Here is a 26266-nt window from a genome sequence, read left to right on the forward strand (position 1 = left end):
CCGAATCGCTCGAGGTAAACAGGTCAGGTCAAGGTTACTACTCCCCTGCGACTGTACTCGTACAACCGCGTCATCGATCAATGATCATCCGTGAGCGGACATCACCGCTTGACGGAGTCTGGGTTCATGTCCGTGACCAATATTGACAAAAAGTCCAAAAGTGGACGAGGTCCATTCGAATGAAACTGGGTTACTAAGCAGATTTTAACGAATAACACTATCAATATCAGTCACAGAACAGCTGGAGACCATCAGAATGAGCTACGTGGAATGGTCGATACTCCGAGGCGAAGTCCCCTCATCCGAAGCCGGTCCATCAAGAACCCAGGAACTCGCCAGTCAGCTAGTTGAAGCCGATTTCAAAGCTATTCTTTCCAGCTCAGAAGCCAATCCAATACTGTCCGAACAAACATTACTGGAAGGCTTGAACATCTCCTCACCTTCGACATCTCAGACAGAAGATTCTCCCCTCATTCGCTTGATTGTATCCATCGCTTTGCTTCATTCGTTCGTACAAGCCAATTGGACCGGTCCTAATCTCACTTTCACCCCTCTCGATATCCTACCTTCAACTACCTTCACCAACGAAGATCTCAATGCTGCCGCTCTACCATTATTGACACTACAGGGTGAACCGGCTTATCATCTATCTTATCAACCTGTCTTGTTCTTACTTGCCAGACGACTACTATCCTCTCTACCATCAACAAGTTTACCGACTCTACCTTTGTGGTTCCTCCGACTGCACCTCGTTCATCTTTCTTTGCTGGACGAACCTGTCCCCTTACCTGAATCAGATCTCTTGGCACTCCAATCTCTCCTGGAAGATCCAACAGTGTCATCAGACCAGGATCTAAAAGCTACCATCGAACTGGAGATTGGGTTGTACCACCATGCATTGGGTCAAGACAAACAGGCCAACCAATCTTTCTTGTGTGCCGCTAAAGCCAGTGGACTAGAATTCGAATTGAGTGGTGCGTTGGGAAAGAGAACAAAATACCAAGTGAATGCTTTGAGTCAACTTGTACTCCTGGCCGAATCGAGGAAAAGAGAGGGTGATGAAGAGAATGTACAAGATGTAGATGGAGGAAATCATACAGACGACGGAGTGAAGAAGGATACAAATTTACCTGAAAGTATAGCATTGAACGATGATACTTTATTAGAAGAAACCGAATTCACTAAAATCACTTCATCTTCCAACGATAAATCCACATCTAAATTATCACATCTTGATCCATCAAACCAACCTGCCCTACATCCATTGGATCAAGCATTGTTACTTTCCCTCTGTTTATCCCAACATAACAATTCACCTTCATCCGGATTAACCGCCAATCAAATGATGCCTTTCCTCGCTCGAGTTATATCCCATCCTAGAAATTGGTCCATCCATACGACCGGTTTACTCCTCAGATCAAGGTTGGAAGCTAGTCGATCGAGAACCGTCGAAAGATCTACCTTACAATTACTCGCTTTGATCGAACAGATGCCTACTTCCGATTCGTCAACGAAAGAACGATTGAGGTATTTCCATCAATTGCCTTTACCATCCAAATGGGAGATGGAGAGAGAGTTAGCCAAGAGGTATTTGTCCATTGGTGTGGTGAGAAGTGCTTTGGAGATATTTGATAGGTTGGAAATGTACGAGGATTCCGTCTCGTGTCTTCAGAGATTGGATAAAGAGGAAGAAGCTATTAAATTAGTTGAAGATCTGTTAAAAGGAACCAAAGTAGAATCGGACGTGGTGACTTCATTGAAAAAAGAGAATTTATCGGAAAAGAGGAAAAACAATTTAACAGAAGAGAGAAAAGCGAAATTATATTGCTTGTTGGGTGATCTGGCTCTAAGTTCAGAAGAATCAATCAAAGATCCTACAAAGGCTAAACAGGTTGCTATCGAATATTACGAAAAGGCATGGCAAGTTTCTGAAAATACTTCATCGAGATCTATGAGATCCCTTGGAACGATCTACGCTGGGTCAAACGATTACGAAAAAGCCATTGAATGTTTCAAGGATTCATTACAGATTAATCCACTTTATGCCAGAGCGTGGTTCACTTTAGGTGTATGTTATGTGAAACTTGAACGATGGACCGAAGCGAAGGATGCGTTTAGAAGACAGGTGGGAGTGGAGGAGGACGATGCGGAGGGTTGGAATAATCTGGCGGCTGTTTATTTGAGATTGGGCGAAGAAGGGTTGAAGGATGGTGAGGTGAGTGAAACTAACAATAATCAACCACTGCATATTAATTGGGTTGGACGTCGCTTGAATAACTTGGTGCAAAACTGATTCTCATGACTGTTTAGAACCCCGCACCCGTTTCATATGAGAACAAACACCTAGCCTGGCGAGCCCTCCGCCAAGGACTCCGTTTCGCCTATGCCAACTGGCGAATGTGGCAGAACTACATGATAGTCTCCATCGACGTTGGTGAACTATCCGAAGCTGCCAGAGCGATGACTCGTGTAGTCGAAGAATTATCAAACAAAGATCCAGTGTTGGCTGTAGATCCAGATGTGTTAGACAAACTTGTGGATTCAGTTACTAGAGATGATTATTCATTATTGAAAGAAGGTAAAGTTGTACCTAAAACTTCAAATGAGGGATTCGGTCTGTTACCTATTGTAGAAAGGTTATTCGACGTTACGATATTGCCTAGAATATCGGATTCACCAAGAATATGGAAGACTCACGCAAGGTTAGAAAGATGGAAAGAAAATTGGCAGAACGCTTTGGAAGATTATCTCAAGGCATATAGATGTTCGATCGTCTCTGATGAGAGTGTAGAAAGGGATTTGGAAAAATGGAAAGAAGCGATAAACGAGATTGAAATTCTGGTAGCTACCATGTCACAATTGGGTCCAAAAGCGAAGAATCAGCAGGAAGAAGCAGGAGAAACGAAAAAGAAAGGTGATTGGAAGTTCCAAGCTAGAGGGATCGTAAGGACTTTTATGGGTAGGACGAGAGATGCGTGAGTGATCTAGTAGCAATGATCGATAAATACTGCGTGGATGGCTGATAAAGTGCATTTGTGGACTTACAGGTTCGAAGACCAACCCGATTGGCAGAGATTACAGGACTTACTCGATGATTTGAAAAGATCAGATTAGGTACATTAGGTACCACGAAGCTGGTCGTAGCACCTTGTACATGCATCCATAGCGTCGTCATGCATCTCTGCTGAATACATTGTCTGGTAATGTAAATAATGCATATGATATATATATTCCACGGATCTATAGTTAAAAATACTGCACAAAGAGGTAGAATATGATAAATATCCAAAAAAAGAGAAAGCGTGATGATATTCAAATCGTGTCGATAAAATTTGTTGGTTTCTTCATTATCTATAAGGGTACGGGATCGTTGTCGATTTTGGAGATCAAAGTATTATCCATAATCTTAGATCCTACGATCTTACTAAGATTCTGAGTAGATAGATAATCTTGTCAAAAGTCGATCCAAATCATCGACTTCGATAAGACTCCACTCATATTCTAAAACCCATCGTTAATCGTCTATCCCAAAACTCCTATCTAATCTTCCAATTCTATATATTTTCTACTCCAAATCGAATGTCCATTCTTTCTGAGATCTAAGCCGTACAGGTCAATTTTGCGTTTTCGACCAATGCCAACCCCGCACCCAATGCCCAACCCAACTCTACTCCCTTCAACTTCTTCTCTACCATCAATTGTCTTTCAGGCGAAAGCTCGTATCCTAAACCAAGAAGGGCGTTCATAAACGTCAGATCGAGGCAGTATTCAGGTCGATCTTCCAGTTCTGCCATGGCAGTTGGGTTGTTGCTGAATCGGCTTTTCCATGTCTCTGGACCCGCACAGACGTCTTTAGCCAAGGTGGTCAGATCGGATATAGTCAATAAGGAGCTGGACAGTAAAGGTTTGATTCGATCGGTAAAGTACGAAAGGGCCAGGAGTTGACCTCGGGGGAAAGTATCGAGTAAAGAGGGTTGGTAGACACCGTTGAATGAACATGGTTTGACTTCGCAGATGCTAAGGGATGGTAATGGAGTGTTCAGTAAGGGTATGACATGTATCGATGTCGTGCAGCAGCTTCATATAACAAAGTGAGACTTTACTCACGCGTCTTTGGCCATAACCAACTCTACAACCCTATTACAAGCCTCGAATCCACCATTCGCACCGTGCATAGTAACATTAACAGGTTGTCTTCCCGGAGGGTCCAATTCGACTCTTCTGCTCATCCCCTTTGACAAACAAGGATTGGGTACCTGCGTTCCTTCATCAAGTTCATCCCAATGTACTTGACCCTGTCCGAAAGACCAAGTGAACGCGACAAGATTATGTACCGACCTCCTCGCTCGCATGAGTCCATAACCAAGATAAGAATGTTGGTAGAGTGTGAAATCTTTTCCACCAAAAGTAAGTTGGTATTTATGTTCACCTTCTACTAAAGCTTGATTTGTATCTGCTGGGAATTTCGGTTCGAATACGATTTGCGTGGAAGCTCCTCCCAAGTCCATCACTGCGAGAGTATCTTCATCTGGACTAACGCCTTCACCAATTTTACCAAGTAGGTAATTGGCCGTAATCCACGCGTAGACACCTTCATCTTTCCCATCCATGATTTCAACCGATTTCTCACCGTTGACCACAAATTCGAAATTCGTTTCCAACCTATTTCTAACTTCGTCCAATATCGCATTAGATTCCTGGGTACCTAATAATCTCAAACCCGCCGTAGCTTTTACCTCTACAGGAGAACATTTCCATAATTCCTTAGGGACCACTCGATGAGCTTCTTCCAATAATGGATCCAAGGACGCAGCGGCAGCAGTGGGATCTCTAGCATAGGCTGATAATCCAGGATTAAGCATTTTGAAAGTTTCATATTCAAGTTGAGGAGAGGGTCCACAGTTGTTGAATTTATATACGTGTATTCTGGATCCAGTCGAACCAGCATCGATAGTTAGAGCGTATTGGACCAAAGGTTTTTCATCTGAATGAGGCTTGGTACAAGCGGTAGTACCAGATGGATTTGGATCATCCTCGAAAGATGCTGGGAAACCAGTCGACTCGTCATCGGCATCGGAATCGGTGATCTCGGTGAAATCTTCCGAGGCGTGTGAAGCACCCTGAGCCTCGGACGTGTTAGGATCATGAGGTGATGAAGAAGGTTTATCAATTGCTTCAGCGACATCTTCATCCAATTCATCATCTGATGCAGGTGGTTTAGTGTGACCGATAGGTAAAGCGTGGAAAGTGGGTTCTTCAGCATCATCGTCGTCGTTATCTTGATGTTCAGATTGAGGTTTGGCAATATCCGAATCGAGGGGACGGAAAGGTGGTGAAGAGTAATCTACACCATCTCCTGAGACTATATCATCGTCAAGCGCAGGTGTGTAGGTATCTACATTGCAAAATGGAATAATTAGCTGATGTGAGATAGTAATCAAAAAGGAACAAAGGAAATTAAGATCCGTTAAGACTCACTCTCATCATCCCATACTATACTTTTATCCCTTGATCCAAATTGACTATAACCCAATGCGAGAAGTACCAACACGGCCGTACCGATCAGTGCATACCTCTTCCAAGAGGCCATACTCCCTCCTGCTCGTTTCCTATGAGCTGTCGAACCATGGGAAGAAGAAGTAGGGAGAGGTGTATATTTGCGCGAGGAGAACATCCTGGGCGCTTTCGATATCTTGGGTGATGCGGGCGTTTTGGATGATTCGCTTTCTGACGGTTGATCTAATGATGAGGGTGTATGTGGATGTCGTTGACGAAGAGTAGATTGAGACAAAGAATCTGAAGAAGGGGTGGCGATGATTGAGTTTGACGAGTCGGTAGAGGTAGTCGAAAGAGTGTCGTCTATATCGATATCGTTTGCCGGTGATCTACGTGTGGTTGAGACCATGCACACGATAGTGAGATGAAGTTGATTAAAAAGGCGATGATTTTATCTGGTCAACAGATAGAATGAGGTTGGTATGCAGTATGGGAAGAATGAAAATGTTGAAAAATAGAGACGTGTCTGCGCGTTGATGGGAATGGGACCGAATAACGTTCAGGATAAAAAGAGACCACTGATAAAGGAACAGGAGTCCAACTCTACTTCTACCAGTACTTCACTTCTACGCAGTTGTGCTAGAGTGGTATTCGAATTCTGTGCAGGTGTTCACTTGACTGATAATAGCTTATCTGATACGAAAGATGTTCATGCATTGCATTTGCAGGTTAGAGAAAACCACCAACGCCAAAAGTTACGTGAGGTTAGTCTGAACAGGTCACAGTGGATTTTACCCTGAATATGCTAAAGGTTAAATTCAATTATTCAATTTCCGGTATTGGAAACTGGCACTTGGAGATGAATGCAGAAACAACATTTCATTTCTATCGTATACAGATCTTATACGATTATTGATTGAGAAAGAAAAACGAGAGAAATGAGATTGAAATGGACTAACCTGAATATATGTATATGGAAATCAAGAAGAAAAGGAAAAGAAAGAGAACATGATCAATTCCAAAATGACCCACATCCCTCAAATATCTTGAACATGACTACCAGTACATTACTCATAAGAAGTAGGGACATCAGTCAATTCTTCACCTAAATAACCATCATCTTCGATAGGGTAATCGGCATCTCCCAGTAATTCTTCGTTGGCAGGTTTGACATCGTTGGTGGAAGGGAGGGGCTCTTTGGGTGTTTGGTTGGAATCAACCCGGTGATTGTTGGGTCTACCACCTGGCGTTTGACTATATCATTCACATCAGCATAAAGATCTGAGTGACGAAGACTAAGAAAATCTAATTGTACTCACTGAGACGCTCTCGGAGGGTTGGCACATCTATCTTTACCATAAGAAATACGCAAAGTAGCATACTCAGGTTTGAGCTTGATGCCTTCAATGGCTTTCTGGGCACTTTGGATGGACGTGCTGAACGGACAAATCGTGATCAGCTGTGTCTCTTTAATTCGTTTCATTTATTAGTCGATTCCCACTTACAAGTTGACAAATCCAGCACCTTTCTCTTGCAAGAAGTTGATCATATCGATTTCTGCACAATACAAATATCAATCAAGGGTCCGTACTGTTCACTTGCGAATAAACCTGACTCACCACCAAACTCTCCAAAGTCCTGACGTAATTTCTCCTCGCTGAACAAGGTGAAATCGGCAATCTGACCGATATATACATTCCTGCTTGCTCCAGATTGGATAGCTTGGAGTAAAGAGGCAGGAAGAGGTCCAGATGCTTTACCCCATCCTACTTTCAATCGTCGGGAATTGATTAAGAGTCCGACCGAATGAGCATGTTGGAAGAATTGCATAGCAGCTGCTGGATCGACGAATGTTATGAACTGGTCACCGCATACGATAATGAGCTACACATCCAATCCTTGTGGGACGGGGACTAATGAACTCACAGCGATATGTTTCTCGGTGAGATATCTAATCTGCTGTAACATTCCTCCTCGAATGTTATTACATAGCTCTTCGACCGTCGTATCGGGGTGGATATTACCAAGATAGACAGTTCGGTTACCAACCTGATTAGCGCCATTGCTATCCATGAAGCCTGAATTGCCCGCAGAGGGGAATCCATTACCGAAGAGAGGGGAACCGAAACCTGCTGAAGCGGGTGTACCAAATCCACCAAATCCAGCTGGCATGGGGGAGAAAGAGGAGAATGGAGTTCCGGGCATCTGAGCATGTTGAGAAGCGACGGCGGTCATAGCCTGAGTCTGAGCTTGTCGAACAGCATCTTGTTGAGCTTTGGGCACGTATGCGCATCGATCCTACGTAAAGACATTAGCCGTCGTCTGTGTAAAGTGGGAAAAATAAGCTAACCTTTCCATAATTGACTCGTTTGCCTTCCCATCCGGGTTCACCAGGTAATTGGTTAACGACCTTGATAGCAGTCCCGATACTCAAGAAATGGATGAACCCGATATTCTTATCTCTGACAATCTTCACTTGATCGATGGGACCGAATCTACTGAGTTCATTCCTTAATTGTTGTTCGTTCATCTCCGGATCGAGATTACCAACAAAGACATTTCTTGTAGCTTGACTGTTGGCCACAGCAGCTTGGACGTTGGGATGAACGACGGAAGGTTTACCCCATCCGATTTTCAGTTCTTGTCCGTGGAGCGCCAGCTTCTTGACTGAAGCATCGGCGTGGAAAGCAGCAGCGGTTGAACCGTCGAGGAAAGAGATGAAAACACATGATTTTTCAGGTAATAATCGGACGGTCTCGATCGGTCCGAATCGAACCAGGTTGAGGAGTTCGTCAACGGAAGCCTCTACAAGGAACATAAGTTTTGACATTCTCCCCTACGGATATGAATCTGATGCACGGCGTGTACTCACCAGATGGAAGATTGCCGACATAGACAGTTCGACCAGTCGTGTTTCCAGCAGCGGCGGCCGCGGCAGCAGCAGCAGCAGGACCGTAATTACCGGTCATGGTGTTTGGGTTCATCGATGGGGAAACGATTGGTGATCCAGCGTAATTTTGCTATATAGCGTGGAAGTCAATTTTCACAGTTCTCAGAACTTTCTTTTGTATATATACAACTGACCATGTTCAAGGGGAATCCGCCCATACCAAATCCACCCATACCCATCATACCGTTCAAACCATTCATCATGAACGGAGTACTTTGCAGGCCATTTCCGGTGGCCGAACCAGGTTGACCAATACCAGGGGTTTGTTGTGGGGTTTGATTGAGAGGTCCACCAAGGTTAAGTGGGGTACCGGTAAATCCGTTATTTGATCCACCATTGAATCCAGGAGTGAAATGTTTGTTTCCACCAAGATTGGTTGGTCCACCTGGAGTAGCTACTGCAGCGTTGTTCTGGGTGGAAGCATCGTATCTCGCCTTTTTGGGTGGGAAACTATCAAAGTTGGAAGATGAGGAATCTATTTGAGGTTGCATCCCGTTCATAGGATTAACAGGTAAAGTAGATGTGTCAAAGGGACGCTAGAAAAATTCAACATTCATTAGCTTATTGACACACTTGCGACCAAAGGATAAACACTCACTTTCATAATATCGGGATCTAACCCGTCCAACGACTGAGTCAGCGAGGACGAGAGAAATTGACTGTAAGATGGACTGAAGGATGAATTTGATAGATTTTGTAGATATGCAGATGGATTACCGATCATAGATGTACGAGGATCGTTTACACCGGGTGTACCAAGTGGATTGTGATGTTGATGTTGACCATCATGGGAATTGGGTGGGAATCCAGGTGAACCCAGTCCATTTGGAAGTTGTGATAGTCGAGATGCGATTGAAGTTCCGTCCATCGTTGAGATGACAGGACAGCAGCATCAAACAGTCAAGCGACGTTTTGAGGGTTTTTAGGGGGAAAAGTGAAATTTGCGAGTTCGCGTTGTATAAGATGCGAGATATCAAAGTGATTTCGTTTTGCGGTCAGACAGATACGTGGTGGTCGTTATTGTCGTTATATTGACGTTTTTTATCGGAGTTGGTTTGGGATTAAAGAAGGTATAGAAAGCGTGAATGCAATGCAAATGCAAGAAGAGCAATTTGTTGTCGCCAAAGAAGGTTCGAAGTGACAGAGTAAGTGGGTCAGAGAGGCGAATGTGAAGTAAATTGTATGAATGTTATACCAGACAGACAAAATATAAGCGAAACAACCCAACAAATCCGATTTTTCAACACAGTAAAGAAGAGAAGAGTTGACCAATGTCAAGTGAGATTATTAAGGCGAAGGAATGAATTTTGGAGGAAGGCAAAGAAGAGATGAGTGAGATGGGAGCGTGAGAAAGGTTTGATTTGGGTTGATTAGAAAGTGGGAAGTCAAAGTGAACGGAACTGAATTGATACGCACGTAAATATGGTGATTAGATTACTTTTCTTGTTAAGTCAAACTAAAGTAAATTCAACTCTTTGACTCCTGAGTGTTCTAAAAAGCTAAAAGACAACGAAGGAAGATCACCAGGATTAATGGGTAAAAATAATCTGGGTGACGGTTGTTATTATTCTGGACGAAATTCGAAGTGACCTTGAAAGATGGATGGAATGAGTTGAGCGAGGGTATAAAAGCTGTAAGTAAAGATCGAGTCTATAGGTGCACATATACGTATATGAGTGATAGCTGTATCAGCGTTTGACTGTATAGGTGGAGGGAGAGAGAGATTTGAATAGGCGACTCACATATTTAGGAAAGATAGGGTATCACCAGAGTTTATTTTTCCAGTAGAAGGGTAGTACGTTGATGTATATGTGAGACAGGAGTGGCAGAAAGGATAGAGAGTGTATGATGTTACATGTCAGCATGCGATGGTAACACGAGTCTTTTGACCACCACTGATCTCATCAACTGATGTCGATGAGGAAGGGAAGGTGACGCGACCTCGACAGATTTTGGGAGATGTGAGCTGTACTTACCTCGACTTAGAGGAATAGCTATAAACGAAATGAAGCGAAAGTATCCAAAGGGCGAAATGTGGAGAGAAGAGAAAAGGCAGATCAGATAGGTATCGAGGAGTAGGAATGAGAATGAGGTTGGGTCGATGCGCAAGGGAGGAAGAGAATGAGGATTGAGCTTGAGAACTGACATTGATGGGCGGTGAGCAGACGGACAGTGAGATGTGTCGGATCAGTACACGCATGAGACTGATAACGGACCACATCCACGCGTCACTCTGCCTGATAATCATCAGTCCACCATCAAATTTGCTACTGGGTTCTCCATGCTGTGTGAATAAGCTCTCCATCTCAACCATACGATCAGTCTGTTCAGATGCAAAGATGAGCGGAAGAGAGGTGACTGGACCATGCAATGCAAGTGACGACGTGCCATTCGGTGTTGCTGTCAATGAACATACCAATGCTACTGAGATGGTCTAACAGATGCAATCTTAGCTCAATGCAACGTCGAACAATCATTTCTGCCATAGGTATACATGCAATCTACCTCATCCCAATAATAGTCATAACAATAGAAAATCCGATCGTTTATACGGACTCGAGTACTTCGGGTTCGACGAATTCTCCTGATTTGACTACTTTGGCACCGGTGTTGACATCGGTGGCCTCACCGTGTTGTTCGAGAAGTTTGGAAGCATCAATCTTAGGGGCCTTGATGATCTTGCATTTTCTCACGTAGACGTTGTGAAGAGGGTAGATTCCCTGTAATCATGATCGCAGATCAGGTCAGCCTCCGCTCCTCAATTATATCCCTGAGTATCAAGCAGAGATTCCGACTCACCTTGGCGGCTTTTTCAATTTCTCGACCAATTGATTCAGGAACGAATTTTTGAACCAATTCCTTCAAGTCTGAACCCTCAGCTTCCCTCTTCATGATCTCAACCATCTTAGCTCTGATCTCTCTGATTTGAGAAGATTGGGCGTAGGTGGTCTTCTTAACTTGGTTGAATTGTCTCTTGGTGAATCCAATAGCGAACAATCTCAACAAGTATCCATCGGTGGTCTTGACATCAACGTGAGCTTCAATCAATGATTGCCATTTTCGTACGACGGATCGGATCTTGTCGGTGGTGAAGTCCATACCGGCGAAAGAGGTAAGACAGTTCTTTCCCTACAAGACGGATATTCACCTCAATGTCAACTATCATTCAAAGGCTATGAGAAGCTTGTGAGGTGATTGCACTCACGGAAACATCCTCAACCTTCAACTTGATCTTTCTGAAACCTTGCTCTTGGTCGTTGTTAAGATCGGCAAGAGAAAGTTCAACAATTCGTCCTTTGAGGGAGTCGTTGGCGTTTTCTATAAGAGTGAAGAGAGGAGACGACATCATCAGTCAACCGATTTCTGATCCATACTCTCATTCCCTCAATATGACTACTCACTAAGACCTTGTGTTCGGTTCACAAGAGTTTTACCGGCATTTCGGTTCTCGAAGAATGAAGGGGCCTTGATGTCGTACCATTCTGTATATGATAATCATTCCATCCAATGAATCCAATCCAAATGAAAATTTGTTACGACAAGAAGCAATTGTTGGTATAGTCGAAGTGGGAAGGGTTATCGTAGGTATAGCAAAATTGAACACAAATGATCAGCTGTCTCTCCTCCATCATCTTCCCAGCTGATATGATCCTTTTCAAGTTGAACATCAACGTACCCTTTCGGGAGAAGGGGTCGACAACCTTCTTCTTAATACCCTTTTTTCCTTTGGACAACCTCTTGTTTTTTCCGACAGCCATCTGTAAAGTGTTGTTCGTATGTCAGCGGTGATACGTGTGATGATGTATGTGGTATAAAATTGATACTCACTTTTGATGTTGATGGTTGAAAGGAGAGAAGGATCAACGATAGGTTTGAAGAGAAATGTTTGAAAAGGGAGTGAGTGAGAGTGAGTGAGTGAGTGGTGGTACTGACTATCCACTATGCACCACTGGCTGAGTATGGTAGAGACTACAAGGGATAATTCGATGGACCACGCGGAAACTGGCGAATTCGGTGATAACGCACAAAGCCAGGTCAGTGGCGATTCTACAAGGGTGTATTCCCCATCAGGTGTCCCCTTAACTCCGACGAGATTGGTACAATTATCACCGATTACCTCGACTTCGTGAAATGGCGCGTCCTCTTCTCTCCTGTTTCGAAATATCGGGATATGTAGGCAAATACAGCATACTCCGCATGCACCAGCATGATCTTACTTGGATGTGACGAGACCTTTGAAAAGGTACGTTTCAAAAACAATATGATGTGCATACGTGTCTGTTTTACAACACTAAAAGGCTTAGACAAGGTGTGTTCACCAGATCAACCGATAAAGAAGCATTAACAGGACATACAGTGTAAATACCCTCACGGTATACTTATACTCATACTCGTAACTCATAAATTTATACGTGCTTACAACACTACTGACCTCTATCTCATACCTGTCTTCCCCTTTACCAATCTCTAATGTCCGCCTGTCAAGCCATCACTGAGAAATTCTCCAGAAGTATTCTCATTCCCCCTCGCCCGCCTTTCCCTCTCCCTCTCCCTCTCCCTCTCCCTCTCCCTCTCCCGTCTTTCATCCAGTTGATCCTCCCACGACTTGATCTCGTCATCAACATTATCAGCCAAATAGAATAAGTACGGATTGAAGTATGTCTTATTGGTTCTCATATGTAAAGTCCATTTGACTCCAGCTGACATCCTGAGAGTTTCGTCCCCACCCATAAGATCGACTCTTGATCTACCTTCCTGAACGTACGATGATCTGAGAGCTATAATCCCCGACAGATTCAGTACCTTAGGTATGTTATCGTATGCATCTTGAGCTTCGGGAGGTAGGATCGTATCGAATTTGAAGTCGATCGAACGCCCTTTAAAGGTTTTTCTCCTGTTGGAAAGATCGTTTTGCATGAATTGCTGAACATCAGGTACCATAATCGTTTGAGCGTGAGGGTGAGGGTGAGGGACGTCATGATCAGGTGGATTGGCTGACATCGCTTTTGAAGAGATTGGTCCTATGGGGATGAGGAGTACGAATGTTAATGATCAGAATGTGATTGAGCTTCTCTTGTCGAAAGCTGACGTTATCTCGTATGATTATTTCAGCGATGAAGATACGTTAGGACGTGTTGAGGCTATGGAAAGTGATAAGCTGAAAGTGGGTATCGCTTTAGGTAACTATGTGATTGGTACAGTACTGAAAGGTGTAGATAAATACAAAGATAAGTCAAGATTGATACTGTGATGACCGACACATGAATAGGAGAGACTTACGGTGGGTTTCGCCGCAGATACAGCGGAGGAGTACCCCCAATTCAATTGAATAAGGAGAGAATGAGTGAAAGAGAAAAGAACTCGAGGTGGACCGAGCGGAAAGTTTTGTTCCTACACCATATGCGCATGATACATAGCACTGCGACTGAGGAAGAGAGAGTACCTATAGATAAGAGTCAAATTTGCGAGTGATGTTGAGCGGTGGCAACCTCATGTTTGTTGACACCAACCTTGTTACAGCCGGTGATGATGTCATTACAGACCTGGCATGTGGCACAGTAGCGTTGTGTTACAGCTTCTCTTGAACGAGATTAGATCATAGACGGATAGATAGGTTTCTTAGCATTTCAGCATTTTAGCATATAGATAATGTATAAACAGGCAAATTCAGAGAAGATGAATCATTTCAATATCAAGGGAAAATAGAGTAAAATAGGTTCAGATATGACTTGAAGAAGAAGAAGAAATGATAATGATTTTTTTTTTAGAAATATACCAAAGGATACGTAGAATTCCTTTCATTTCATTTTCCACCTATTTCCCATACTCCAACCCCAATCGTACTTCAGGCCAATATATCAGACGCAAACAATATAATATCAAAATTTCAATTTTTACCTCGTGTCCAATTCTCTGCTTTCCATTCCCAGTCTAGCAGCACGCCATCATTGTCGAATTCCACTCCCAGCCATATCACTCATAGTCATATTCACTGCAAGAGGTCTTCCAAAGTCTTAGCTTCCTTCTTGAAATTCCCAACTCCATTACCGTCATCATTCCCATTCCCATGACCGATCTTGGGTGTAGTAGATTTCGCTCTTAACCCATGTCTGATCTCAGGGGGAGACGACGGACCGGTCTCTTCAGAGGTAGATCGTGACATGGTGAGTCCACCAGGTGTAGTCTCGGTATCACTGGTATTAGCTGAAGTCGAAGTGGAAATATCAGCCGAATGAGATTTGGGATCTGTGACTTCATGGTTCAAGTCGCTGATTCGGTTTTCCAATCGTTTGCCAACAGGTGTATTTCGAATTTGAGGTAAGATGGGATTGATCAAATCCAGTAACTGATTTGCAAGAGTCAGTCTGTTTTGATAGCTCAGGAGCGATACAGAGTTTAGCTCACCTCTTGTCGCTGTTCAAGAGATGCAGCTACCAATGCAGTCTATAACATACAATTTATTAGCGTATACTTTGATGACCTTAAAGGCACGACGAAAGCTCACCTGTAAGGGGAAATTACCAAAAGCATCTCGTAAGAGCATACCGACTTGATTGGAACCATCTTCCTTGACACCGACAAGCTCATCGATGAGCAGCTTTTGATCGTCCTTACTAGCATTGAGAATAGCTTTCTCGACCACATTGGAGGCAAACTTGTGTCGAGCGACTATAGTGATTTCAATTAAGCTGATAAAATGGTAGGTTTTTGGTAGGTGTGACTAACGAGAAAGCACTTTTCCTTTGATCCATTCTATGACTTTGTCTCTATCTGCTGGAGCACCGACCGTAATGACACTTTGTACGACGTAGTCTGTATTCCCTATCAGCTAAAATCAACTTTCGATGAGGCAACTCAGTACTCACTTCCGAACTGGTCTTCCATGAGATCAAGCGTATGTTCATGCATCTCATCCAGCAAAGTCCTCTTCATGTCTTCGTCAAGGTTCTCGAACATCTTTTGAATAACTCGACAACCGTAGGGATGCTTGGCGAGTTCTTCGATATGACCGATGAACGCATCGGGAACGGTTTGTGGCGGTCCAAGAATAATGAGTCGCTGTGAGAAGATCAGCAGGAGATTCGTATACTTAACCTTGCCGAATCTGACTCACCTGAATGACATGATTGGCATTGCTGGATCTTACGCACTCGAGAACATGGCCTTCCAACTCGGAGACAAGGGTCTTTCGCTGATCTACCAGAACATGTTCGAGAGCTTTTTGGACGACCTTTGTAATTTCACCATGCCGTATCAGCTGTGTACACTTGGTCTTGGATCGGAAGGCAGCTGATCACGCACCCTACATCCATACATTTGCATAGACAAAGCCAAAACGTGACCTTCCATTTTCTTGGCCAAAGCAGCTTTTTGCTTTTGATCACCATGTTCGAACAATTTTTGAGTAACGTAATTACCGAAGACATCAGTCATGAGTTGATAAGCGTTTGGCATGATCTCGTCGAACAGTCTTTGTCGATCTTCGAGAGTAGCAGTTTCGAGCTTTTGCTGGATGAATCTTGATCCGTGTTGATCTCCAGAAAATTCCGCTATGTGACCGAAGATGTCCTAAGAGAGGGGATAATCCGTCATCAGCTCTCGTTTCTCATTGTACAGATTCTCATCTATTATCGATGATCGCCTATGTCTTCTGAGGAACTCACTTTCAGTTCCCACTTTCTGATCTTGTTCAATCTGAAATCCTCCAACAAAGCACTTCTGACAATACTGGGATCTTCAAGTCTCTTTGATCTAAGAACGAAGTTGGCTGCACCTTGATGTCCATGATGGGAATAACCAGTCAAACTACCAAATCCTTGACCTTGAGAGAGTTGATAAGCGTTGTTTGAACCAAGTTGTCCCAAAGAATAAGGTGAAGATCCTGAATGAGAGGTGAAACCTCCTCGTGAAGGCGTTATACCGTCGTTGTAACCGAAATGGGAGTTGTTAGCATCTCGTTGAGTAGTTCGAACCGAATAAGGAGTTTGGTTCCTGGTAGCATAAGAGTTGTTCTGTGAAATGACATCAGATATCCTGTTGGCCGCAAGCGAGATCGAGCTCACCTGATGATCCTTCTTTCTGTTGTTACCCTGTTGCATGAACATGGTTGGGTTTTGACCGATCCAGTAAGATCTAGGATCTTGGTAGCCGTAGTATCCAGCAGCGACTGCAGCAGCGTTGGCATGTTGTTGAAGCGTGGAGTAAGCAGTTTGACCGGGTGGCGGACGAGCGTTTTGTCTTGTCGCTCGAGGGATGAGCGGTGAAGTGCTGTGAGGGTTCTGTTGAGTGGCGGTAAGACCTTGCCTGTGATCTTGTTGATTTCCATAGATTTCGTTAGGAGCAGGGAAACTACCTTCGTAGCCAGCTGAAGGAACTTGAGGTGTAGGCAGGCTCATAAGATCGGGTGTGGGAGGTACGAAGCCATAAGTGGCGTTGGGATTTCCAGCGAGTCCCGCTGTAGCCGCATACGTGGCATCTAACCCTACTCCTACCCCTAATCCGCCTGTAGTAGCCGTACCAGGATAATAAGGGTATCCTTGTTGATCACCGTAAGGGGAGTAAGGCTGAGATGGTGTAACTCGAGAAGTCGGAGTTTGTATGTTGGCATAGCTGTGTATGGTGTTGACAGGACTTTGACCATGAGAATTGGGTTGTTGAGGTGAAGGATAATTTTCATCACCGCCAATTCCGATTCCACCCATTCGAGCGGCGAGCTCAGTTGAGGGGTCGTAATGCGGATTGGACATGATGATTTATCTTGAGTGGTATAGGCAAAGAGTATAGATGGGGCTTTCGTCAAGATGATAAGCAGGAAGAGAAATGTTGAGGGGTGAAAGGAATGAGTATCCTAGAAGGGTGACAATGGACAGTAACCGGTGATCAGGTGGTGGTTATCGAGGAACAATAGATTTGGGTGCTGAAGAGCCCTTTTAGGTGGTTATAGATGAGTCAGAATGGCTGTCGACAATGAGAAGACAGGTGTGAGCTGACGTGAGGGTCGGCGAGTGGTTGGTGACAGATCAGACACGAATATACAGTGTTGTATTGTCCGGAAAGTCGTGTCGTTCGTTTATTTGCGTTTCTGGTTGATCACAGTACCAGGGAATCGTAGATCAGGTTGATGAGTCGACAGGCGGTTTGGTCCAATATTGTTAGAGTCGATGAACAGGGTGGCAAGAAAGAGATATAAGAGGGAAAGTGCAAGTCTGAGCAAGTGGAAGGGAGATAAGAGTCAGCTCGACAAAAGCGACTTTTAGGGATTGTTTACGACTGCACAACCAGAAGAAGAAGAAACGAAAGGAAAGTTTTCGGTCTTTCTCTCCAAGTTTCTGGTGGGAGGAAGCAAGAAAAAGAGTAAAAAGAAGAAAGGCACACAAGATAAACTTGATGGGCAAGAAGTATGTGACGATGAAGGAAGAAAGACTAAAAAATGGATAAAAACGGTAGAAGGTGGGACTGAAAACGATTATGATGTTGATGATGATATCGAGGAGGTTTCTAATTTTTTTTGCTCTAAGCGGTACAATATGATTTGTGGGGGAAGGTGGGATCAGGAGTGATTTTGTCAACGAAAGGGAGAAAGGCAGAATCTCGTGGAGGGAAAAAGGGAGAAGCGGCATTGGTGTGTGTACACGATACAGTATCAGTCAAAATTTGAACTAGAGGTATGTGCGGACTTAGAAAATCTGAAAAAAAGAGAGAAAGGGGAAAACACATACCGCTGGTTTGTTACCATCAAACGATCAAACAATGGCGAGGCATCAAAAGAAAGGATGAAGACAGAGAGAGGGGAGAAGGAGAGAGAAACAGACAGTCAGGTCAGCTAGCTGTGGGGAGAACAATGCATCGTTGAGGAAAGAGAGACACGAGGTTCAGGTAGAGCAGATCTGGATTTTCAAAACTAGCTAAGGCTATAGCTAGGTCAAAGGATGTCTTACTGGGTGATAGAGTCGAAGATCAAATATAGGGAGAAGGAGGAAGAGGAGAGGATAGAATCCGATTAGATAGAATCAAAGGAGGGTATTCGAGGGTGGGATGAGAATCGTTATTTCTGAAATTGATCGGATCACACTCATCGTACACCAAACTCCATCAAATCTACACACGAAAGGGAACGATCGTATATCCCCGCAATGATAGAACCAAACGGTTTCAATGGGAATGTTCGTCTGTTTGTCGACTTGTACCTGGTTGTATCTTCCTTCTGATCATGTTATAGAAGACCTTCTCCATCCTTCCATTCCTGTCCAATCATTGACGATCGAATCGTAAACCAATCACTTATAATCAATGATGAGCGAAAAAGAAAGAGAGAAATGAAGACCAAAGCATAATAACCCCTTTCGACGCCCTCTTGTGAACCTTCTCCATCTGGTCCCGCTCCACAATCTCAGCCTGAACTTTGATCTGGTCACTCCGACAGACCGAGAAGGGGAAGAGCAAATGAGACAATGAAACAAGATGACGAAGTGATAGCTTTAAGCGAGTTTTGATATCAGATCAAATGAAAGGTGTCCCTTTGGGATGAAGTAGCGACGGATGAAGGGAAGGGTAAAAAGATAAAAGAAATGATTGATCTTGTGTTGCAGTTACTCACTCTAATGTGTTGATCCAACCTAGGAATGCGTAAATCTTATGCTTGTGATATGAAGATGTTTGATGGGTTAAGTTGTAGTTTGGTATTATCGTGTTTTCCCTTTCCCTTCTTGGCCGTTTTGTACGAGGTCGAGTGTTCGAGATGAGATGTATGCGTGCAAGTGTTAGAATCAGTATGTCACAGAGGATATAACAAGTGTCAATTTATATTGTTTGTGAGACACTTAATCGAGTAAGTGCATTCGAAGAAGATCCCATCTTGCACCAATAAAGATAATACATGATCGTTGGTCGCTTGAAAATTTCCTGTCAATATCAGTGTCATTGTCTGTGTCTGTGTTGATGTTTAATGATGCAAAGCAACCCTTTAACACGAGGTATCGGAGGTACTTCCTCAGGTATCAGCTACGCACGTACCACCGCGTTCAGAATAAACAGTCAACCGAAGGGTCCACCATCAGCTGATAAATTCACACCCTTAGTCCCCATACTTCGTGAGACGTTTCATCGAGTCGCTCCAGGAGCTATGTTACAGATAAATTGATAGCGATTTGGTACCATGTTCCTGTTTGGAACCAGACATGTACGCTTCGCAGATGTAGCTCGGTATAATGATGAAAGATTCATTCTTGAAGCCGCATTATCGTAGAGAGCGAACGGAGGTGCAATATTGCTGACTCGGTTAGACTAGGCGTTAGCATGTTTATCAGCATTCACCCCACTTCAAGATGGGTTGACACAAAGCAAAAAAAAGACAAAATGAACATGAGATGCAAGCAGCAAGATGCGGGAAAAGCGGGGATATCGGCGGTTCTCTCCACGCGGTGCCTAGGCTCGCAACTTCTGACATGGCAAACCGAGGTGGGCATAACATATGTCATGCAATTTCGAGATAAGTCATATCAATAGCTGCGGGAGATCGCGAATGCAAACAGGAAGCTCTCATATGAAGACGGCAGAACTTGATATAGCATAATTAATTTGACATTCTAAGGTTGATACTTATTTACAACATTCCAATTCAACCTCCTTTTCTTCCGTTGATTTGTCTATTCCCTCTTATGGTCCGAAGATAGACAATTCTCTCATTTCTTCCAAAACACCTTCAACTTGTACGTCCAATGCTCCGTTGGCATAATCATCTCTGATGTTATCGGCGAAATACCTACAAATATTATATAACAAATAGCATATCAGTGAAAGTCCCACGCCAAGACAGCGTGTTCCAAGCAGTAACGATTGTTGGAAACAGCTGCTGCTGTGAGATCGGATACTCAGGCTCACCTTTGTACACCTGATAATTTCTCATAACCCTCTTCTGCGAATCGGAGTTGACATCTTATCATAGCTTCGAAGGATGGGTCGAGGTAGGCTAGAAGGTACGAGTCAAGTGAATTAGCATTGAGGATCAAATTCTACCAGGAAACAAAACTGGTGACCGCCAGACTGAGCGATATTGATAAAGATGAAGAGCAGCGTTTATAGGTACGACATGAAGTGAGGCTTGTCACTCACGAATCCGTAAATCGACCAATACAGGTAATTCAGTGATCAACTGCTCGTTCAGGATGTCGAATACCTCTTTAGCTTCGTCGTGTTCAGCTTGTGCCTATTTGCAAAATTCGAATTAGCTAAATCATTGCTCTGCAGCTCATCACAAGCCTACTGATGTGAAGTTTGACGACTCACTCTCGGTAATTTCGTAGTATCGTCCGAAGGTTTTTCTACCAACTTCTTAACTTTTGCACGAGCAGCATCGTAATCCATCATCTAAGACATATTCTGTATATCAGCTTCTGAAGCCAAAGCTAGGGTATGAAAGCTGAGGTCAATAAGTTAAGATGCGAGACGTACCTTGTGGTCACGTTTGGTTATCGCAGCATTGATCGTGGGATAATAGCTATTCAATTTACCAATTGGCTCCAGTACGGTAGCTCGATATGGTGCGTCCTGCATTGAAGGTCAAATGATCAGTTACACATAAAATCAAGCATGATAGTGATAATTTGAACTTACTAGTTCTCGTCCGACTACACCGTCCATCTCATCTACAGCTGCCTTATACGCGTGTCCTGCCATTGCTCCCTAAATCGAAAACGACGTCAGATTGATTCGTAATCAACACTCATAGAGCTAAACACTCACATCACTTGACCTATCATGAGAATAGAAAAGAGAGATAGTCTCCGCAATTCGTGATTGAGCAGATGCCATTGCTGTATATACATTCTCACCATCAGTTGTGATCATTTCGCAAGAATGCTCACTTCCAGTAACTCACCTCTTATCGAGTCGAGATATACTTTAGCTTCTTTCTGCAGGTTATTCGTCTCTTTCTCCATCCTATATCCATACATGCTCCTTCAATCAGCCTTCTGTTTCGCCTCGTAGATCGTCTAAAAGGACGGTGTACTCACGTCTTGTATCTTCCTTCTTCCTCTGCGAACTCTCTATCTATTGTTCGTTCCACTTGACCTGTCTTCTGCATCAACGTCGTTCCCGCTCGAGAAGCGGCCTTCTTGAATCTGCAATGAAATTGAGTACGAGTCAGTAGATGTGGTCAGGATTGAGCTTGATGCGAGTCAAGGTAACATACCCTCCCCTAAATTGAACACACAGAGGTCAGCTGAATCCCGTACGATGCAGACAGAGCCAGCTCACCAAGACATATTGATTGATCTTCTCTATGTATACAGATCGGATACAAGTGGTGCTGAGTGAGCCTGGTAGAGTAGAATATTTGTGGAAATGGTGTGAATAGGTATATTCGTCAACGTCGACATCAACATGCACAATAACGATAACGAGCTGTGTAACTGTAGGTGTGTCATGACCACACTTCGCATTCCCTCAACCGGAACCCGAGCCGCAGAGCCATTACGTATGCATGTCCCTTGCTCTTGGCTAAGGCCATGGGATAAAACACCAATAATTCAGCTATCAGATATTCAGCTGGAACTGCTTGAACTGTGGAGTCCCCAATCTTCATCTACCCTCCCAACGCTGACGATGAAGTGGATGACCACGCGTTGTCACGGTCCTTATATCACTTTCATTGTCGTTGATAATTAGACATTGAACTTCGATACTCTCAAGCACCTTATATTCCAACATCGTAGATCCTCTCAGACTCCTAACGTAGGCGTGTAGCTACCCTGCAAGAAGACCTCCGACCGGCTATATCGCCTCTACTTCTATCTTTATCATTGTTCACCGCTTCATCCAAGTAAAACATAATGTCACGATCATCTTATGACCGGTGAGCTAGACTAACTAGGCCTCACCTCGACGTATTCCAACTGACGGTGCCGTTGCTCCCAGATATCTTACAGTATTTTCTCCAGAAGGACGAGTAAGCTGCTCCTTCTGTCCTCGAACAGATCCAATCAAGAATGATCAGCTAACGTGGGCTTGCCTCTTTCTTACGTGCTTCAGCTATACCAAGTCGGTGAGTCCAGTTGCCTTTGCTAAGTGTCCTGTCATGGAAATTCCCAGCTGATACATATCCTACTTCGTAGAATACGCATTCAAAGCTATCTCAGGAGCCGGTATAACGGCAATCGCAGTTCGAGGAAAGGATACAGCTGTAGTGATCACTCAACGGAAAGTACCTGTATGTTCTTCCAGCATCTCACCATCAGCTGGTTGTTTCGGAGCGAAAATTGAAGCTGATGATGCATGTATTTGCAGGACAAGCTACTTGATCCCGAGACTATCACGCACTTGTTCCAGATTACACCTACCATAGGATGTGTGATGACAGGTTTGATCGGTATGTTTGGGTTTCAGATCATTAGCTTAATTGCACCTGGATATGTACCATCCAATACGAGAGGCAAATCGGCTGATGGGATATCTTCATTGGTGATTCATAGCCGATGCAAGAGCTCAAGTACAACGAACACGTCAAGAAGCAGCTTCTTTCAGATATAAATTTGGATATGAGATCTCCCCTGAGGCTTGTAGGTGGTCGATTACTGTCACATTAACACGAGGGTCAGAGGAGTGTCGCGCTGACTTATATGCTGGGTGTAGTGGCTAAGAGAATGGCAAATATCAATCAAGTGTACACTCAACGAGCAGGTATGAGACCATTGGGTATCTGTAAGTCAACTATGTGGTCTGTGTGGTTTAAACGGTAGCTGATCTGGAGAGTTTTGTTCGAATTGGTAGCTATGATCTTGATTGGACCGGATGATGAACGAGGACCTCAAGTATTCAAACTTGATCCTGCAGGATACTTTACGGGATACAAGGCTACTGCCTCTGGACAAAAGCAAACTGAAGCTACCAACTATGTGAGTTTGTGGGAAAGACAAGCGAAGTATGGAATTTGTACTGATGCATATGAGATGGGATGTTGATAGTTGGAGAAGAAATGGAAGACTATGGAGACCGATAAGACAGTGTTGGATCGAGCAGGTGTGATTGAAGTAAGTCCGGTCTTCATCTTGGTCTTACTTTTTCGGCTATCTGTCGAGTGTTATAGTTTGGCTGCTGACTGAAATTTTATGTATTGAATAGCTCGCCATTGAATGCCTATCGTCAGTGGTACAAACAGATTTTAAAGCTACAGAGATCGAAATTGGTATCTCATCCACATCGCCCGAAGAGACGAATATCGAAGGTCAAAATGGTAGATTCAGACAGATGGATGAGGAGGAAAGAGGTGAATGGTTGGTAAGAGTGGGTGAGAAGGACTAGAGATAGGTAGAGCGTGATGTAGAAGTAGAACATGATTCTCATGCATGAATGTATATATCACTGTCTGTGCTCGTACCATGTTTTGCAGTCGTTTGCTTTATTGAGGTTGAGATGGTGACATGGATGTCCACCGGAGAAACGCGCTCGGCTGCCAACGTAAGCTTAAATCCCAAAATTCGGAAAAGTTGGTTTACGAGCTTTCAATCCAGTAACATTGATTTATTTACTGTGATTCATCTCTTGTATCTCCATTATATTGTCCATATAGCATACCCACACAATGTCCTCTATACGTACATCCTCGCGCCGACTGTTCGACACATTAGTAAGCTGATGTTTCCCGCTATGGCATCAACATAACAAGCTTATTGAGTGTTTTTGTTTTCGTGAAAATAGCGTTGTCCGACATGTTCCCTTCGACCCATCCCCACTCCACGACTATCGTTCCCTAGCCCATCGTCAAGATCTGACTCCCGATCGATATCCACTTCGCCAATACGGTTCGACACCAACTTCAAACCTCCGCCCAAACCACGTACGACAGGTGAGATCTCAGGATTGGAGAGTAGACGATTGAACTACGAGCAGGCTAGACAGGCCTTGGAGCTGAGTAGGAAGGAGATATATAAAGAGAGGGCAAAGAAATATAAATCGGCGGTTATATATAGTATGGGTGTGGTGAGTCTTTCTATTCATCTAGCTTGTATCCGATTGTAAATCAACCTTCATCGAGAAAGTCAATAGTGACACGTCTTGACGATGTTATGACATATTATCAATGTATAATAGCATATATCTTTATACTGATTCTCAATCTCATTGTATAGATTGTCATTTCACTCGGAGTGACCTACGCAGCAGTCCCACTTTATCGAGCCTTCTGTTCAGCTACCGGATTCGGTGGAACACCCATGACTGACCCTACTCGATTTACCCCCGATCGACTATATGCCACACCTGAAACTCAAGGTAGGAAGAGGATAACGGTCCGATTCGAAGCTACTTCTGCAGATACCCTACCATGGAAGTTCGAACCTGTCACTCGATCTGTCAAGGTTTTACCGGGAGAGACGGCTTTGGCTTTTTATACGGCGAAGAATTGGGGGAAAGATGATTTGATTGGGATTGCTACGTATAACATGACCCCGGAGAAGGTGAGTCATCGTTCGAATGAAACTGGAATCGAATTGAGAGGTTCAGGTGTCAGTCTGAGAGGAGTGGATATAGTCTAGGCGAAGGAGAGGAATAATTCAGTATTTGGAATGAAGTCCCAGTCTCAGTCTACTTTGGGGAAGATGGAGATTCGATGGATTCGGGGTTGGCCTAGCCATGTCTTACGAAATCGATTGGCTAACAAACCAATACTCGTTCAGATCGCACCATATTTCGCCAAAGTAGAATGTTTCTGTTTCGAAGAGCAGAAGATAAGAGCAGGTGAAGAAGTGGATTTACCGGTCTTCTTCTTTATCGACCGTGATATTATGGATGATCCCGCTCTGGATGGTATAGATGATGTGGTGTTGAGTTATACTTTTTTCAAGTGAGTCTGGGTTCCTATCATGTTCACTTTCCAGGACAGAGTAGGAAATCCACTGCCATCTCAGACCAAGATGACTATGTCTGCCTTTGGTTTTCTTTCGGCCAACTGTACATGAACGGAGTGTGGGGTCTCTCCTGTAATTGGATATCATGCTGACTTTATTGATTGTTCTCACCCGCAGAGCCCGACGTAATGCCAGAGGACACCTCGTGCCAGATGCCACGGAAGAAGAGATCCAGAAATCCCAGGGATTCGAAAATTACGAATTGGCAAAGAAAGAACATAAACTGTATCCTCCTCCTTCTCCTTTAACCACTACAAATCCAGCATAATCAGATCAAATCGTATTGTTCTATTTGTTTGGTTGTGGTTTTCAACATTCATCGACGATACTCTGTATATAATGTACCTCCCCCTTAGCATAGATAGTTGAGAACACACATCGTAGGATACATAAACTAAATGCATCTTGCCCCAATACACCTTTCAAATAATACTTGTATGTGACATGTGTCTTTGAGACAGGATTGGTACTTACGAGATTCAGATACCTGACACAGCCTTTGATCTCTATGTAAATCTGCGCAGTTCTGATTATAACGGCATGCTAAATCATGTAAAATTTTGTTACTTGTGCAGGTATCGATTACTCACGTTCAGTTTGGGTTACCAAGGACAGTCATGACCAGGATATGTATGCTGCTGAGATAGTGTAATACAGTTATGGTTATATGCTTCCTCCAAGCAATCCTGCACCCTTTCTTTCTCTACGGCAGCTGGGGTCCGGCTGTCGAACCTATTCCGCAGTCGTGGTTTTGTATTGATTACAAAAAGATTGTAAAGCAGTGCAATACGGCCGAAGCCGAAGTGTATTAGCTGGATTAGGGATTAGTGATGTTTATTATTGATCACTTGTTACTGTTTTTAGAACATACGTCAACCAAATCAAATCACATACTTTTGTTTGATCATCCCATTCG

General features: G+C 43.7%; 9 protein-coding genes across 9 annotated transcripts; 3 read left to right on the plus strand and 6 right to left on the minus strand.

Moving 5' to 3' along the window:
* Positions 1-256: 256 nt before the first annotated feature.
* Positions 257-3114, plus strand: L199_008043 (uncharacterized protein; the record flags this gene model as incomplete). Its single annotated transcript, XM_064893728.1, has 3 exons — positions 257-2215; positions 2311-2975; positions 3048-3114. The coding sequence occupies 3 exons, from the start codon at positions 257-259 to the stop codon at positions 3112-3114; spliced, it is 2691 nt and encodes an 896-aa protein (XP_064749800.1).
* Positions 3115-3599: 485 nt separating this feature from the next.
* On the minus strand, positions 3600-5905 carry L199_008044 (uncharacterized protein; the record flags this gene model as incomplete). The annotated part of the gene is made up of 3 exons (XM_064893729.1): positions 3600-4017; positions 4108-5395; positions 5479-5905. 3 exons carry the CDS (start codon positions 5903-5905, stop codon positions 3600-3602), a joined length of 2133 nt encoding a protein of 710 aa, XP_064749801.1.
* Positions 5906-6563: 658 nt separating this feature from the next.
* L199_008045 (uncharacterized protein) lies at positions 6564-9314 on the minus strand (the record flags this gene model as incomplete). Its single annotated transcript, XM_064893730.1, has 9 exons — positions 6564-6750; positions 6816-6932; positions 7002-7053; positions 7116-7356; positions 7423-7794; positions 7847-8301; positions 8369-8516; positions 8581-8982; positions 9045-9314. 9 exons carry the CDS (start codon positions 9312-9314, stop codon positions 6564-6566), a joined length of 2244 nt encoding a protein of 747 aa, XP_064749802.1.
* A 1678-nt stretch (positions 9315-10992) lies between these two features.
* Positions 10993-12204, minus strand: L199_008046 (40S ribosomal protein S1; the record flags this gene model as incomplete). Its single annotated transcript, XM_064893731.1, has 5 exons — positions 10993-11166; positions 11246-11575; positions 11652-11764; positions 11848-11928; positions 12123-12204. 5 exons carry the CDS (start codon positions 12202-12204, stop codon positions 10993-10995), a joined length of 780 nt encoding a protein of 259 aa, XP_064749803.1.
* Positions 12205-12913: 709 nt separating this feature from the next.
* L199_008047 (uncharacterized protein) lies at positions 12914-13447 on the minus strand (the record flags this gene model as incomplete). Its single annotated transcript, XM_064893732.1, has 1 exon — positions 12914-13447. One exon carries the CDS (start codon positions 13445-13447, stop codon positions 12914-12916), a length of 534 nt encoding a protein of 177 aa, XP_064749804.1.
* A 988-nt stretch (positions 13448-14435) lies between these two features.
* On the minus strand, positions 14436-17193 carry L199_008048 (uncharacterized protein; the record flags this gene model as incomplete). Its single annotated transcript, XM_064893733.1, has 9 exons — positions 14436-14792; positions 14852-14890; positions 14952-15115; positions 15173-15259; positions 15313-15505; positions 15561-15677; positions 15749-16015; positions 16111-16458; positions 16510-17193. The coding sequence occupies 9 exons, from the start codon at positions 17191-17193 to the stop codon at positions 14436-14438; spliced, it is 2256 nt and encodes a 751-aa protein (XP_064749805.1).
* A 2908-nt stretch (positions 17194-20101) lies between these two features.
* L199_008049 (uncharacterized protein) lies at positions 20102-21711 on the minus strand (the record flags this gene model as incomplete). Its single annotated transcript, XM_064893734.1, has 11 exons — positions 20102-20207; positions 20327-20414; positions 20558-20651; positions 20732-20812; positions 20897-20992; positions 21059-21127; positions 21188-21258; positions 21324-21385; positions 21460-21567; positions 21639-21644; positions 21704-21711. The coding sequence occupies 11 exons, from the start codon at positions 21709-21711 to the stop codon at positions 20102-20104; spliced, it is 789 nt and encodes a 262-aa protein (XP_064749806.1).
* Positions 21712-22278: 567 nt separating this feature from the next.
* Positions 22279-23746, plus strand: L199_008050 (uncharacterized protein; the record flags this gene model as incomplete). Its single annotated transcript, XM_064893735.1, has 10 exons — positions 22279-22301; positions 22364-22394; positions 22478-22490; positions 22561-22655; positions 22733-22814; positions 22918-23004; positions 23078-23146; positions 23216-23340; positions 23410-23475; positions 23567-23746. 10 exons carry the CDS (start codon positions 22279-22281, stop codon positions 23744-23746), a joined length of 771 nt encoding a protein of 256 aa, XP_064749807.1.
* Positions 23747-24026: 280 nt separating this feature from the next.
* L199_008051 (uncharacterized protein) lies at positions 24027-25618 on the plus strand (the record flags this gene model as incomplete). Its single annotated transcript, XM_064893736.1, has 5 exons — positions 24027-24071; positions 24143-24424; positions 24574-24900; positions 25120-25286; positions 25468-25618. The coding sequence occupies 5 exons, from the start codon at positions 24027-24029 to the stop codon at positions 25616-25618; spliced, it is 972 nt and encodes a 323-aa protein (XP_064749808.1).
* Positions 25619-26266: the final 648 nt, after the last annotated feature.

Source organism: Kwoniella botswanensis, chromosome 3 (genome assembly GCF_036426115.1).
Source record: "Kwoniella botswanensis chromosome 3, complete sequence".
Classification (NCBI taxonomy): Eukaryota; Fungi; Basidiomycota; class Tremellomycetes; order Tremellales; family Cryptococcaceae; genus Kwoniella; species Kwoniella botswanensis.